This window comes from Callorhinchus milii, unplaced genomic scaffold, assembly GCF_018977255.1.
Source record: "Callorhinchus milii isolate IMCB2004 unplaced genomic scaffold, IMCB_Cmil_1.0 Scaffold5, whole genome shotgun sequence".
NCBI lineage: Eukaryota > Metazoa > Chordata > Chondrichthyes > Chimaeriformes > Callorhinchidae > Callorhinchus > Callorhinchus milii.
Genome location: NW_024704746.1, coordinates 12268957 through 12283709, shown reverse-complemented (window position 1 = coordinate 12283709; position 14753 = coordinate 12268957). Strand labels below are relative to the sequence as shown.

The 14753-nt window shown below is 36.5% G+C and overlaps 1 protein-coding gene across 1 annotated transcript in view; it reads left to right on the top strand.

Moving 5' to 3' along the window:
* The window catches only part of dennd1b (DENN/MADD domain containing 1B), a 96054-nt gene that overhangs the window by 11902 nt on the left and 69399 nt on the right, over positions 1-14753 (top strand). Inside the window, exons 4-5 of the mRNA XM_042334972.1 lie at positions 7829-7878; positions 10416-10535. Coding sequence (XP_042190906.1) covers positions 7829-7878; positions 10416-10535 — 170 coding nt within the window. The remainder of the gene's footprint in view (positions 1-7828; positions 7879-10415; positions 10536-14753) is intronic.

The window sequence follows — 14753 nt, the reverse complement described above, 5'->3', positions numbered from 1 at the left end:
CAAATTGATGTCCTGGACGTCAACCACTTTCTGAGAGCAGGAACAGGGTAGCGTGCAGTAGCAAGCCAGTCAAATGCACACTTTGCAGTGAAGCTGGTTATCATGCCTCGCTACAGGATGGATATTTATACATTTTTATATATCTATATATCATATATATGTGTGTGTTTTCTGGGCTATATATGTAGCGTCACTGAATTATGTACAGTATATAATGTTTTACACATGCTTTGTATCCTGTTCATTATTAGTTTTGTTTCAAGTTGTATACTTATGCAAACTTATTTATATCAGGTAAACTTGCAGTATTTTGATTTTGTTCATTGGTAGTCAAACCCCCAAAAGACGATTTGTCAATTAAAATTCTGCATTGTTGAGACACGCTTTGCTCAAAATATACCCACTTGTTCACTGAAATATGATCCAGTGCTGCGATTGGGGCTGTAGGAAAGAATTGGATATGCTGTGCATTTTTAAAAAATCTTGAAAGAGAAAGGATTCTGTTGAAAAGCATCTGATATGATATTTATCGGCATCAGTAGTCTTACAAATTTAAATCAAAAGTACAAATGCTGTAACTATTTAATTGCTGCCATCAAACCCTTATTTGCCCACATATATACAGTCAATTCACTTTATTCTGTGAAGAACTTTGAGACATCTCGAAGACGTGATAAAGCACTATATCAAATGCAAGGATTATTATTATTTGCTGATCAGATGCATTCCAGCATCTTCATACAGGACTACGTCCAGTTTGACAGCGAGGAGAATCACAGAACACAGTCTCTTTCAGTAGTTATGATAAAAGATGGATGGCAGGCATTCAACTTTTCTTGGCTTTATAGATGTGCTTCTTTGGGCAGATTAATGTTATTTTTACATTGGTGTTTATTTTCTGCTGCTCCTGAATGGAAAGCCATCATCACCTTGCTTTGAAATAAAAAAATGAAATAAAAAAAAACTATCGTACATTCTTCTCTTCAGGAAGATGCTTTGGATTCTGTGGAGGAGATGTTAGAAGTCCTCATTAATATTCAAGCATTGCTTGAAATATTTCTGAGCCTTCCCAATTGCTTATGGCTATGATCAATGCCTCAGATGTTCATTGTCAAAACATCACATTGTGTCAGGTATGTATAGAAACCTCTTTGGATTGACTTCTGTGGTTGGAGGACATCATATATATATATATGATATAAAACAGTGATAATTTGGTGCTGTTAGTAGCCCTCTCCAATTAAATACCAATGATCATCCAGTCCCAAGCCCTCAGATATAAAGGCAGTAAAGTTTCTTGTGGTCATCTGATTTGGCAGGGTGGGGCATAGTCAGTCATGATGACTTTGTCTGGAGGGACAGATCCCTGTCAGCAAGTTCTCAGTTTCCATGGGAGTCTCATTTGGTTTTCATAAAGGCTGAGTAGATGCACCTTTTTCAAATCTATTGACTCAGTGCACTGACCTATTGGTCAGTTGTTTTCCCAGGTTCTATTTGGGGATGGTGCCATACATAATCTTTGACCATAGTAGGGAGGGTCAAAAAAGGTTTTAACATTTAGTGTTGTCGAGCAATGTCCTGATTTGCAGTTACCTAAAGGTGAGATGAATAGTGACTTGCAGTCCAACATCTTCTATTATATGACTGCTGCTTATCCTTTTTTCACATGGGTGCTGACTTGGCAGGTAAACATTTCCTGCTGTCTTGTTCTTCAGGATTCAGTGGCTACTGATTTCATTTTCTCTCATTTGAGGAAGGGGGCAGGCTGCAATAACTGCCTTGTTTGGCTCAGCAGTTTCTAGCTAGGGTATTTTTGTTGGTCAATGAATCCCTTTGGGTGCTGACTGGCAATATTCTTCACCACTTTCCTTTCTGACACAGTTAAAGCAATTTAGTAACAATTTGCAGTTCTCATGAGAAGATTAAATAGAGATTCTTCATATAGATTTAATAAAGGAGAGAATACACTTCCAAACCCAACCATTTGATGCATTCAGTGTGAAGGTCCCTTACAGATTTTCAAGCAATGCCTTCCTAACATCCTGTGGAAGTCCGTCAAGAGGTGGCTAATGCATAGATGAGAAGAGAATAGAGGGGTATTAGAGAGGGGTTAGGATGGGTTGATGTTCACGTGGAGTATAAACACCAACATGGATTAGTTGGGTAACGTAGCCTGTTTCTGTGTTGCAACAGTCTATATAATTTTGACCGGTGTCACCTTTGACATCCAAAGGTGTGGTCTAACATGACACACTGAACTGGTTCAGAGCATCAAGTGTTTGCGCAGATAAATTTCCAAAATAGAATTGGCTGCTACCTTATATGTTGGGCCACATGCATTCCAAGACGTTTGTGTCGTCAGGATAGGACACTTTCCTACAATTGGAAGAATACTTTTGAGAATCTTGCTGCACGAGCAGGCAGAGTTGAATGCCTGGGTATGAAGCTTACTGTCCTTAGCATCTTGACTTGATGCCAAATTTTGCAGGGATTTCAGATACCGAAAGGAGACTTTTCAGGTTCTTAATTTTCTGGTCAACTGTGACAAATTTCTATTAGAACCAAAGAAAGATCTGATATTCACATGTGCTGTCATCCAGAGCCATTCAGTGTCAACAGAAGGACAACAACACTTATCCTGATTTTACAAACCATTTTCCATGTTTTTCCCAGGATATATGTCAGATTGGTGTCAGGGTAAATCTGCTCCAATAAGCATTAGTTGGCCTTTTAATCAAATACATAACATTTAATTGAACATGTAACATTGTCGAGTCCTGTATCTCAGTGGTTAGAGCACTCGCCTCACAAGCGAGAGACCTGGGTTCTATTCCCAGCAGGGCAAGTTCCTTACTCCACACGCCTCTGTTTACCTAGCAGTAAGTAGGAACCCGGTTGTTAGTCGATTGGCGGCTTGGTTTTACGGTGATAATAATCCTTCAAAAAAAAATAATAATTTGATCACTCAATCCACGACTGTTTGTGGGACACTGCTGTGCGCAATTAGCTGCGGCGTTTTGTCCACAAATATACAGTCAATTCATTTTACAGTATATTCTGTGAAGCACTTTTGAGACATCTAGAAGATGTGAAAAGCGCTATAAATGTAAAGGTTATTATGATTGCACACTTTCCAAATCAATCAGTGGTGCACCTACATGAATGGATGATTAAACTGTTGAATCAAACTATCTTCAATGTGGTCTCCCCAAGTAGTTTTCCTGTGTATTAAACATTTTCAGTTTCCAAAGTCTTCATACCTCAGGTTGTACCTTTTCCAGAACCAGGATGGATGTCTGCTGCAGTATGTAACCAGAATTGTGCACAGCATTCCAGGTGGGACTTAATCTTTTCTCTGGCTGCAAATCCTAAAAATATTGTTTGCTTTCATTAATGTTGTCACAAGCTATGTTGATGGATTCAGCAAGCTGTCCCAGTCATTTCTTTGCAGTCTGTTGTCTTGGAATAGAAGTTATTTTGCGCTGTTTTGGAGCACAAGCTCCTCTGTGTACTTTGTTTCCTCTGATGCAAACAACGAAGGTTGGAAACACAACTTTGATTCTGCCCTATTGTCCTCCAAGGTTGTTGTTTTCAGACTTACTAGCATTGACGAATGATGATCCAATATTTAACCCATAAATAGGACCTAAAATCCAAATGAATCTTGTTCTAGTCAGCTTTTTGTTTTGTCTTAATATTGAGATGGAATGGCTGCTGGTAAAAGACTATTTTGTTCTTTGGTGGATGCTTTATAAGCTTGCACCAATCAAGCATATGATGCTAAATGGATGAAGCTCATAACCGTCCAAACAAAAAAGATGAATTGCACTTGGATTGCTTCTGGCACTTACTGACAGAATCTGTTAATAACTTATTTGGGATTGCTTTGCAGATGTCGCAGTTTTCTGTTTCCAAGTGTTCTCTTGGAGAATATCCATTTGTATTGTGGTGTCAAAGACACTTGGATATTATCTTTTATTCCTCCAGCTCATATAAATACCGATCTTCACTTGATATATTAAAAACATAAGTACTGTCTTTTCAGTTCTCTATTCTTGTGAACTTTTTTTTAAACCTGAAAACGTGGTAATGGGTTTCAGCAAGATGGGTTGAGAAACATTAGCCATCGGTAGCCAATCAATCATGCTTCATAAAGTATGCTGAATGGGCTGTTCTTTGACCTTACCCTAAGTTTCTGCCCAAGGTAATTACAGAATTTCATTTACAACAGGAAATTACCATTTCCTTGTTTCACCCACTTCAATAAAGGAATGGAGCAGAGCTTTCACAATGTTGAAGTTTAGCAGGGTTTTATCCTGCAACATAGATGGAACAATATATCTGTGGAGCTTGACTTTTGTGCTTTTTGGGACATGTACATATGTCTCCTCCACCTCAAAGATGATCAAAATAACAGGGGGGGAGGAGATGGGGGAGCAACCTTCTAGTATTCTTGTCACCTGGTCTCCAGGAAACTTGTTTGAGATCAAGGGACATACAAATAATTCTGTATCCCTGTCATGGCACAACCCTTAAAAGGGTCAGTCAGTAATTGCAGGGCTGCTACTTGGAAACGACCTTGTACCAAACATCATACTGTAGTAGGATTTGTCATCAGAAGATGATTTAGTTTTCTTTTGGCCTGTTCAAGCAGCTGAGGTTTTCTCAGACTGAGAAGGCAACCATATATCTTCAATAGGACTGACCCTCATGCTGCATAAGGAAAGCGTTGTCTTGAAAATTTAGATTACCAACTTCACAAAGGTCATCTTCATTCTTAATTAATGCATACATCTCTTTCTCTAAGCAACCCTAACCAAGAGCCTTCAATTTTGTAGATCGTTTTCTGTGCAATTTTATTAGTGTGCTGTTTTCATCTTCCATTTATGATTCTGCCTCCTTTGGTAAAGTACATATCTGTCAGCTCCTTTATATGGTGAAGGAATAAAAAGTCACATGGGTGCCCTGTTGGTGTTATGACTGTATTAACAAAAACATCTTAAAGATACTTTATCCTCATTGATTTTCCTCTGTGGTCAAGCTGGATTTACTGCTGCGGTGTGAAGAATGCTTCTTGTTGTAGAATGAAGATGACACAACAACGTAGTTAATCCCAACTTTTAGTTAGGTTGACAGGTGCCAGTATGAACTCATTTACAATACTGGAACAGGAGAACCAGTAACAAAATGCCTCTTTGTAAATACTTGAACAGAACAATACAATATTTTTTTCCCTTTAATTTGCCAATTACTTGATGTTGAAAACCATTTTTTGAGTCTAGTGTTGTATTTGAATGCCCAGTTTATACAGCAGGTACTGCTCTGATACTGATATCTGTGCTTCAAAACAGTTTGAGTTGACAGTTCTGTACTCGAGCAAAGCAGAACTCTGCGCATAAGCACTTAAGTGTAAACGTCTACTCAATGCTTTCTCAATTTCAGTGAAACATTTCATTTTAATGATCCGGGTGACCTTCACAGAAATTTTTAAACTTTAAAGTTCAACTTTAACATTTTTTAAAAAAAATGTTTGTTTGCAGCCAGTGTGAACCTTAGGCTACTTCAAAGTGATCTGACGCTGCTTCTGTTCCATTGAATCATTTTCCTTCTGTGTTGTACTGCAGAATGTACACTGATTCAAAGCACTTTTTCTGTGAAATTCCTTTAACATGACTGTCTATAGAATGATGCAGGCAAATATTACTGTGGTACTGCATGATGGGCCTCAAGTTGAATTTGGTAATAAAAACTAAAATTGGTGAAATTATGCAATGATGTCCTGTATGTTGATATTTTTATTTTCGCCACATTTAATTGTAGACTGCCAATGTTGTGATAATGGAAATGGCCAGCTGATTTTTGAAGTGTTTGATTTTCTGCTGTAAATTTGTCTCCACGAACAATATGTTATAAAGACGTGTTGTTTGAGCAAGCTATTAATTAATATGACTGCTGGGCTATTGCTTTGGAATGATTTAGCACTTCATATATTGATCTCAGCAAACTCATATTTGCTGCCATGGGAATTAGTCATCAGCTGAGCTGGTCTGTCCCACAAGGGGTGATAATGTTGAGATAGTGTATAGACCTGCTGGCTGCATGAATTGAAAGAGGACTGAGGTTTTAAGAAAAACCCTCTTTCCTCAAGGGATGTCTCTGCCAGTTGGGAAGCGAGTGGAAAGCTGGGAATGTATTCTGAAGAAAAAGGGAAATTTTAAACAATGATATTTAGCTTGAAACTAAATTATACTCGTAATATTGTCTGGAGTTTTGCAATAGTAAGTAACCTCAGCATGCTGAAGTTTCCTTTGAGAAATCAACTTCACTATCTTAGTGGAAAAGTAAGATAACATACTGTACTCAGCTTATTCAACAAATTCAATGATCAATAAAAAGATATTTCCTTTTGTTTTCTGAAATTTAAGATAATATTCTTGTATCAGCATTGAAAAACAGACAGCATCTGAAGAATACAAGAAGTATGGATTGAGTACATTAGCATCTGTACTAAAATCTGTACAATAATAATCCTTGCATTTGATATAGCGCTTTTCACGTCTTCTAGACGTCCCAAAGCTTTTTTATACAATAGTATACTGAAAAAATTACATAAGTGAATCAAAAATAAGCAATCTGGAAGATTTGACAATTAAAAGGCAAACCAGGAAGTTTTAATAAAATGCTGAATGGAAGATACAGCAGATGAGATTTCTAACATTTTTAATGAGTCCAACAACCGTTACACTGTAACTGTTCACAAAATCACATTTTAGTTAGATTAAAGATTACATTTACATTGCTCCTATATCTTATGTAGCATATTGAAATGTAACTCACATGGTCATTATGTTGGTTTGTGATTGTGAATTGTAGTCAAGATATTAGGGTTGATGAGATCTTTAAGTATACTTGAAAACAATCCAGTTTATCTAGTTTTATAGGTTGTCTAAAGTTTGTTGCACTTATCCCTTTTCATCTTTTTGGAAAGACTGATTGGTGTTTCACAATTGCAAAAGATAAAAAGTCACATTAACATACATCAGTGTCATTACAAATCTCTGTGGGGTTAATAGAAAGATATAAAATGACTGTTCTGAGGTGTTCTTTATGAGCTTGTAAATAAATGGCTGCTGTTAATTGCATAGTGTTTTATTGCTGTGTCGTATTTTTATTAGAGTTATTGAAATATAGTGTGTATTTCTAGTTAAAATGCACGTGTTAAAAGATCTGGCATATATTTTATTTAAAATTCAAATTCATCTTCTGAGAGACCATAAGAAAAAAGAGGGATTCTTTGGCCTTTTTTGTGTGGGGTTTATGGGCTGCACAATAAACTTTGATAAAGTTGAATTGTTTCTGGCTCTCTCTATCTTCCCCTCCCCCCCAAAAAATCATTTCTTTTTTTCTAATTTGCATTGTCTACACGTGTTGCATCTGAAGCCCCTATGCTGCATAAAAACTGGTGGCTAGTCTGTGATGCAAGTATCAGCAGACATGGCTTACCCATATGGTGCAGTGCTGCTTGTAAAATCCATATGGTCTTGTTGAAGGGGATCCCAGCGGGAATGAGAGGGGTGTTAATGCCCTTTAGGCCAAGCTATTCCCTCCTGGTGCTCCCTTGGCATTGTCAGTACAATCTGCTAAAGCATAAATTTGATTCTTGTTAATAATCAATGAAGTTCATTGTGGTTCATTATTTCAATACAGGAACAACTGTCTGTATATGGTTTTAATTCAAAAGGTTATTCTTGGACTTTTCTGTTGCAGACACAGCAGTGATTCAGATCCAAGTATTGCATGAGACTAACATTTTTATTATCATTCACAGGAAGTGCTGCAGACTGTGCCAAAGTTCTGCTTTCCTTTTGATGTTGAAAGGTACAGTATTGAGTGCTAAACCAATCTGAATCTCATATTTTACCCTGTGCTTTGAAAAAACAGAACTGTCTGTCTAATTTCATAGAAAATTTCCTGAAAAATCTAAGTATAGATGAAACTTGGCTTTTTGGGTATTTGGAAAGACAAAACGCTAAATAATATTCAGAGAAAGCTATCTGTAATTACCAATATGATTCTGCCTTGAAAAATGTAAGCAGAATAGTTTAACTGCCATTATATAATAGTCTAAATAATTAGACCTTTGGTAGTTTGTGTATTTTGTGACTTTAAGAGAGATCTTATTGCTTTCATTTGGGATAGGGTAGAAATGCATCTCTTAAGACTGCATTACTGCCATCCAGTGGTGTATTTCTTACCTGTGTCCAATTTGGATTTGAACAAACTCTTTGTTTTTATATATAAAAACGACTGCATTTATGGTCATGATGGTACACTAACAGTAAAATACTGTGGATTGGTGTTTTGATTGACTTTGAACATTCTGTGCTAGTTAAAATGTTGTTTTTGATCTGCTGAAGAAACTCTGTATCCAATTTTTCTTGTGATTTTCGCCTCTCGCTAATTCCATGCCACGATCTTCATTGTTGCATTTAACATTACTTTGTTTCCTTCAGTATATCCATTTCAATGGTTGTTAATTGCATAATCAAGGAAACCTTGGGTTCTCTTTGTACATATACATTTACAAACAATATACACAACTAACAAGTTAGGCCCCAAAGTGTGAAACTAAATTCATTGAAGGAATACAGTTTTCAAGAAAGTTACAGGCAAACCTTTTTTTTTCCCCAGAGAGAAAGAAATTGTAAATATTTTTATCCAAATGACAATACATGCACACAATGTGATCATGCATTTCATTGTGTTTTTGCCAACAGACAGACCATGTCTGTCAATCAGTTTTTCATGAAAATAGTGGTTCTTTAACAAAATCAGACCACAAACTCAGATTTGCAACCTATGGAATCTATGAAAAAGTGTTAACTGAAAGATCATTCAAATTAATTCCTTCCTTTTCTTACCTCAGTCTGATAAAATTGGACATAAAGCAGTTAAGGTGTGATTCGTATAAAGATTGATTTTCATTTTTTGAAATTACAGCCATGATTAAACATTCTTTATTTTTGAGCAATGAAAGTATCTTTAAACAGTATAAAAAGGAAGGAGATTCTAATTAAAATGCTTTTGCTTCAGGATGCTCCTAGGTATGGAAGAAAAAAAATGCTGGGACTTTAATTTCTCTACAGCGAAGGATCCTTGGTTGTCTTCAATATTTTGAATTTACCTCCTCCAATTGTAGGTCTCTGTTGACATAATTTATATGAGCCAGGTGCATTCTGGAGTGATTCTATTGAATGTAATAGTAAATATAATACTTGCATTTAACATACATGCCTGCCACATTAAAACATTGCAGAATGCTACAGACAATGAATTGCTTAATGGATAACACCAAAGTTTCCCAAACACAATGATGCAAATGACCAAATTTAAACTTTTTTTGAATTTGAATGAGGGAGAAATATTAGCCAAGACAGTGGGAAATGCCTTCCTTTTTAATATAGTGCCATGCAATCTTTAATGGCTGCCTAGACCACCAGAAGAAGGAGATGAGACCTCAAACATCTCATCCAAAGAATGGTACCTCCAACAAGCAGCACGTCAGTACTACACAATCAGCTTGGATGATGGTGGTAATGAAACTGTAGGATTGAATTGGAAGCTGATTTGGAGCTTTCTGACCCTGGAAAAAACATTATCCTGGCTGAAAGTCCTGCATGCTAGCGCCACGTCTTGCTGATGCTGGGTGACTCCCATACCATTCCCAACTCCTACCTTCCTACCTTACTGAACTCAACCGAGCTGCTCTGGAGCACTCCTGTCTCGTCCCTGTCAATGACATTACATAGCAGCTTGTGAATTGGAAAACTCCATTCCATATAGTGCAGAAAAATGAGGATTTCTTACTTTCTTACTACATGACAAATATCGATTTGAAAGTTATTTTCTTCTGTACCTAGGGAGCATACTTCAAATATAAATTACCGCACTATTCAAATTATGATGCCAGAGGTGGTGTAAGGCCTTGTTGTGCCTGCAACCAGCCCTGCTCCCTCTAAGAGAAAAACAAGATGAACAGGTTTCTTGTCCAAAATTGCAGTGACTGAATTTCCCAGCATTATAGGACTTAAGTGGCTGAAGTATTCAAGTCTACCATAAAAAGACCAGTGTGTGTTTTTGTAATGGCTGGTCAGTGCAGGGATGGTAATGCTATCAGCTAATTAGTCAATGTTTGTGGCTTTAAAAATATGATTGTGGCTTCAAAAATATGGTTCACATCCAGTGTTTTAGAAATGGGTCCAGCTGCTGTAGAATCCACTTGCAATACAAACAAGATGATTTATACAGCATTTGGACTAGTAGTGAATTGTAGAACCACTCTGGGAGAGGGCTCATACTTTATGACACTTTGTTTGTAAATCGTGCTCATCGATATCTTACATTGTCATTTTCAGGGTTTCACAGGGCCAAGTGGGACAGCACTTTACCTTCGTGCTTACAGACATCGAAAGTAAACAGAGGTTTGGTTTCTGTCGATTAACATCAGGATGTAAGGTCTGCCTCTGTATCCTCAGGTATGTGCTGCTGAAACCACTGCATGCATGATCAGAAAGGTATAAAGAAGGCTTCCATGTCAAATCTGCAGCGATCTATGCTTAATGTAACCCTTACTGATGTCTCCATTTGGGTTCGTCTATAATCATGCTTGAAAGAATATAATTGTAATGCTGGGTCATCATTTTCTTCAAGCCATGAATTAGATGGCTCTGATTCTTCCAAATTTGCAAAACACGTCCAACAAAAATTGGAAACCTCAGTTTCGTTCTCCAGCTTTGTGAACAAGACAATGGACAAGTGGTGGCACCTATGTAGACAACATGTGCTCAGTTCATTTTTATATGTGGAGAGACTTAATTTGGGCTTTTATAATAAATAATCACCAAAGTATTTCTATAAATTTTATTTTTTTTTCCCCCAACAAATTGATTAGACCTTTTTAGGGCAATAAAATACTCTCAGCATTGCTACCTATACACAGCTTCTGCAGTACTGTAGCTTACGTTTTACAAATGCAAGCATGCGTAGTCACAGTGAAACATTTTTAAACATTTAGTTTGGTTTAATTGGGTCTGGAATTCTGATTTAGAGTTCTATTTCTCTTATGGAGACACTGTCCTGATAAAGGACTGAAGATAGTTCTATAATAATTAAGTGATGTCCCAGTGGTTATTATTTAACAGTGGTCTGGTCAGTTCCAGTGAGTATTGCATAATTGTGTTGCTGATGGACTAATCTGCACAATGTTATCAGAGATGACTCTGAGAATATGACTTACTTAATGCAGTGTTTCTGGTAGACTGAAAAATACAATTTGTGTAGTTGGCTAACGGGTATTTGATTCTTCCTTTGAAAAATATAAAGTCTGTGAGAGCTGAAATTGGTTCCATCAAAATCACATTTAGTACTTAAGTATTTACTGAAAATGTAAACAATAATTATGGAAAGAAATCGGCGCAGGCATTTTGAAACGGGGAGGATGCCATCATCCAACAAGTGCCTAGAATTTCATAGATTTGGATTGACACATTTTTGAGGCATTGCTACTGTTTTTCACATTAAAATAATATCAAGCAGGCATATTTTATCAAAATCAAGATATTATGTTCCTAAATATCAGTAGTGTTTGATTCCTTTTGTGAGTATTCAGGAAGAATCAAATTTACAATAATGAGGAATATAGGAGATTTGTTAGAATAGTTTTTTTTTAACATTCTTGTGCCAAGTACAGGGTGATTAAAAAGTTGTGATACTATTACAATGTCTAATAAGTCTTAAAGGAATTATGATTTTTTTAAATAAGGTAATAAGGTGACTTTTTGGTCACCCTGTATTACTTGCATCACTGGAAAAGCAGAGGGCATAGAGAATCGGTACCTTATTTATTTAAAATTTATTTATTTCCAAACACAAATATGGTTGTATGAACCATGTAAAAACGAGGGTATGTGGATTGTGATTAAATAAATCATTTGCTTAAGTTTTATTTCAATTTTGTTTTTACTGGTGTGACCAAGGCAAATTGTATTTTCATGTCTGAAAATACAATTTGTCACACATTTGTCCGGAACTGAAGCATTTTATACTTATATGGTGCATAATTATTACATTTTACCTACTTGTTTAATTATTAATTTAAGTTGTGTGTAAAAACTTAGAACATGACAATTTAATTCCTACTATTTTTATTAAAAGCTTCTGACAGTTATGCTTCTATAAACAGATTTGACTTTAAAATCTGTGGGGACGAGAAATACAATAAATCTTTCACCTCATAGTGACACAAAGCATCATTAACATTTTTGGTCTGCTTTTGATTTCCAAAGTTTCACAATTGTAAAATTGTCACCTTCACTTACCAAAGGATATCCTCTAACAAGCTAGCTCACTTTTTTTTATATAGGTAAGCCTTTGTAGTGGGGCAGCTCCGATCGAAGTGAAGTCATCAGTTGCCAAAGGCAAATCCCCTTAAAAGCAGAATGTTTCAATTTTACACATTTTGTGTCAATTTTCAGTACAAGAAAGTAACCCCCTAGACATTTCAAGTTAAAGTTTGGAAAAACAGCTTCCTCTGTTTGATTTGATTACTAGGGGCTGCATTCCTGCTGGAAGTTGATGTCAGTGGTCAGTAAGTTATTTGACGGAAAACATTTCCTTTCCTTTATTTAACCTTTGACTCTGGAAAGTAAAAGTTAATCAAAGCTTAAGTAGAAGCAGCACTAAGGTGGAAGTCCACAGCTGGCAAATAAAGTTGATCCATGTCTGTAAATGTAACTTTGAAAGACTGCTTTTTGACTCTTTCCAGGTGAAAATCTTAATAAGCTTTACTGCATTTTTACTGTTGTGCATTGTTTTTTAAGATGTTGAAGAGCCAGGCAGTGGTTTGAGCAATGCATGTGAGCATACAAATAGATTGAATCTCTGAAACTGGAATGTTACAAAACAAATGAATTTTTTTCATTTAAGTAAAACTTGAGTTAAAAGATATGTAAAATCTTAAAAGAGGGTGGTAAGTGTGGAGCAAGTGTGATTAAATAGCAGGTAGATACCCTTAACATGGGTCTGAGATGCATTTGTAGGCTATTTTTTTTAAAAATTAAATATAATTTCATTAAATAGTTGTTGATTTATTTTTAGCAAATAACCAGCAGGACTTGCATGCAAGGGTCGTTCATACAGAGGGGATATAGTCAAGTATCTGCTTTCTAATATTGATGTCTTGTTAGTCAGTTTTCAGACTGAGATGGCTTTTGCTGTAAAGGAAAAACTTTTGAAATGGAGATATTCGGGTTTATTTCAAGAACAACTGCACATAGATCGCTACACACCTAGAGTACAAGTACAGCAACAACAACTTGCATTTATATAACGCGCTCCACGTCGGACAATGTGCCAGAAGGCTTAACAATGGCAGATTCCGATGCTGAGCCAGTGGGGAGGGAAAAGGTGACCAGAGGCACGGTCAAAGAGGAAGGTCTTCAATCGCAACCTGGAAATGGGGAAAGGGGGCGAGGTGAAGGGATTGAGGGAGTTCCAAAGCTTCTGTGCTAAGCACTTACAGCTTGTTACTTTCTGCTTTAATCCTTAAAGGAACATTGTTTTTTGCATCCTAAACTATTTCTAATTCTGCCTATCAGTAAGTTTTAGTTAGTGTCAATTGTATTAGTTTTAGCTAAGGTTTCGTAGAGAGCATTCTGCAAAGATCCTCTTTACACTAAGTGCATTAGTCGAGCAACAAACCATTCCTGAGCTCCTTTTAAGAAATAGCACGCACCTGTATTGGTTGTTGCATTATCTCTCAATATTTAAAAATGTCTCTTTGTTGCTTGTTTTGTGTATTGAAAAAGAAAAGTAATATTTACCTGCCATAGGATTTTTTTTAAAAAAAGCATTAGATTAGGCAGTACAAACCCACTATAACCTTTGTTGTGCTTAAGATGCGAGAAGAGTCATAATTTGAGATTATAGGTACCAGTTTCAATGTTTGCTATGGGGTAATTGTTGGAGTGTTTTGTGTTGAGGTTTTCATTGTAAGTAGTGAGTTAGGACAGTACTGTTATTCCATTCCTTTATATTGAAAATGGTTCTGACAAATGACAGATACTTGACTATAAAAGAGTAGGAATGGCTGACGATATTGTACATTGGTTGAGAAGTTTTATATTCTTAAACCTGCATTTTGAATAAAACTACTGTTATATTGAGTTGGCAACCGGGACTTAAAGTGTTACATTATAGAATATTGATTTATGTAAAGGTGCACTCGTGAGTTCACGTAGGTGAGAGAAAAGGCAAAATATTCAACGTTGTGAGAGGGAAGCGGCTGAGGGAAAAAGAGGTGCACATGGATGCATTGAAACAAATAAAACTCACTATATGATCTGACTAAGGTAGTTTGAGAGAGAGATTGATCTCATGAATTCTTTTATACAATTTTTTTTAAATGGGTTGGTTCATCATTGATGCTGCATCCTCACTGATATCAACAGGATTTTCATAAACTTCCCAAGTTTGGTCTACATGTTTTTTTCTGTTGTCACCATTACCCCCAGCTCGGGTCTGAAACTCTATCTGTCCAGTGCCTTGGGACATCCTCCTGACGTGAAAGGCGCTATACAAATCATACCTGGCAACGGTATCTACTCAACCCCAATTCTGCCTAATTCACTTTCCCCATTGACCAATTAGCAAAGTACTTGAATAATGGGTGCTGCTGTCCAGTCTCTGACTTTTAT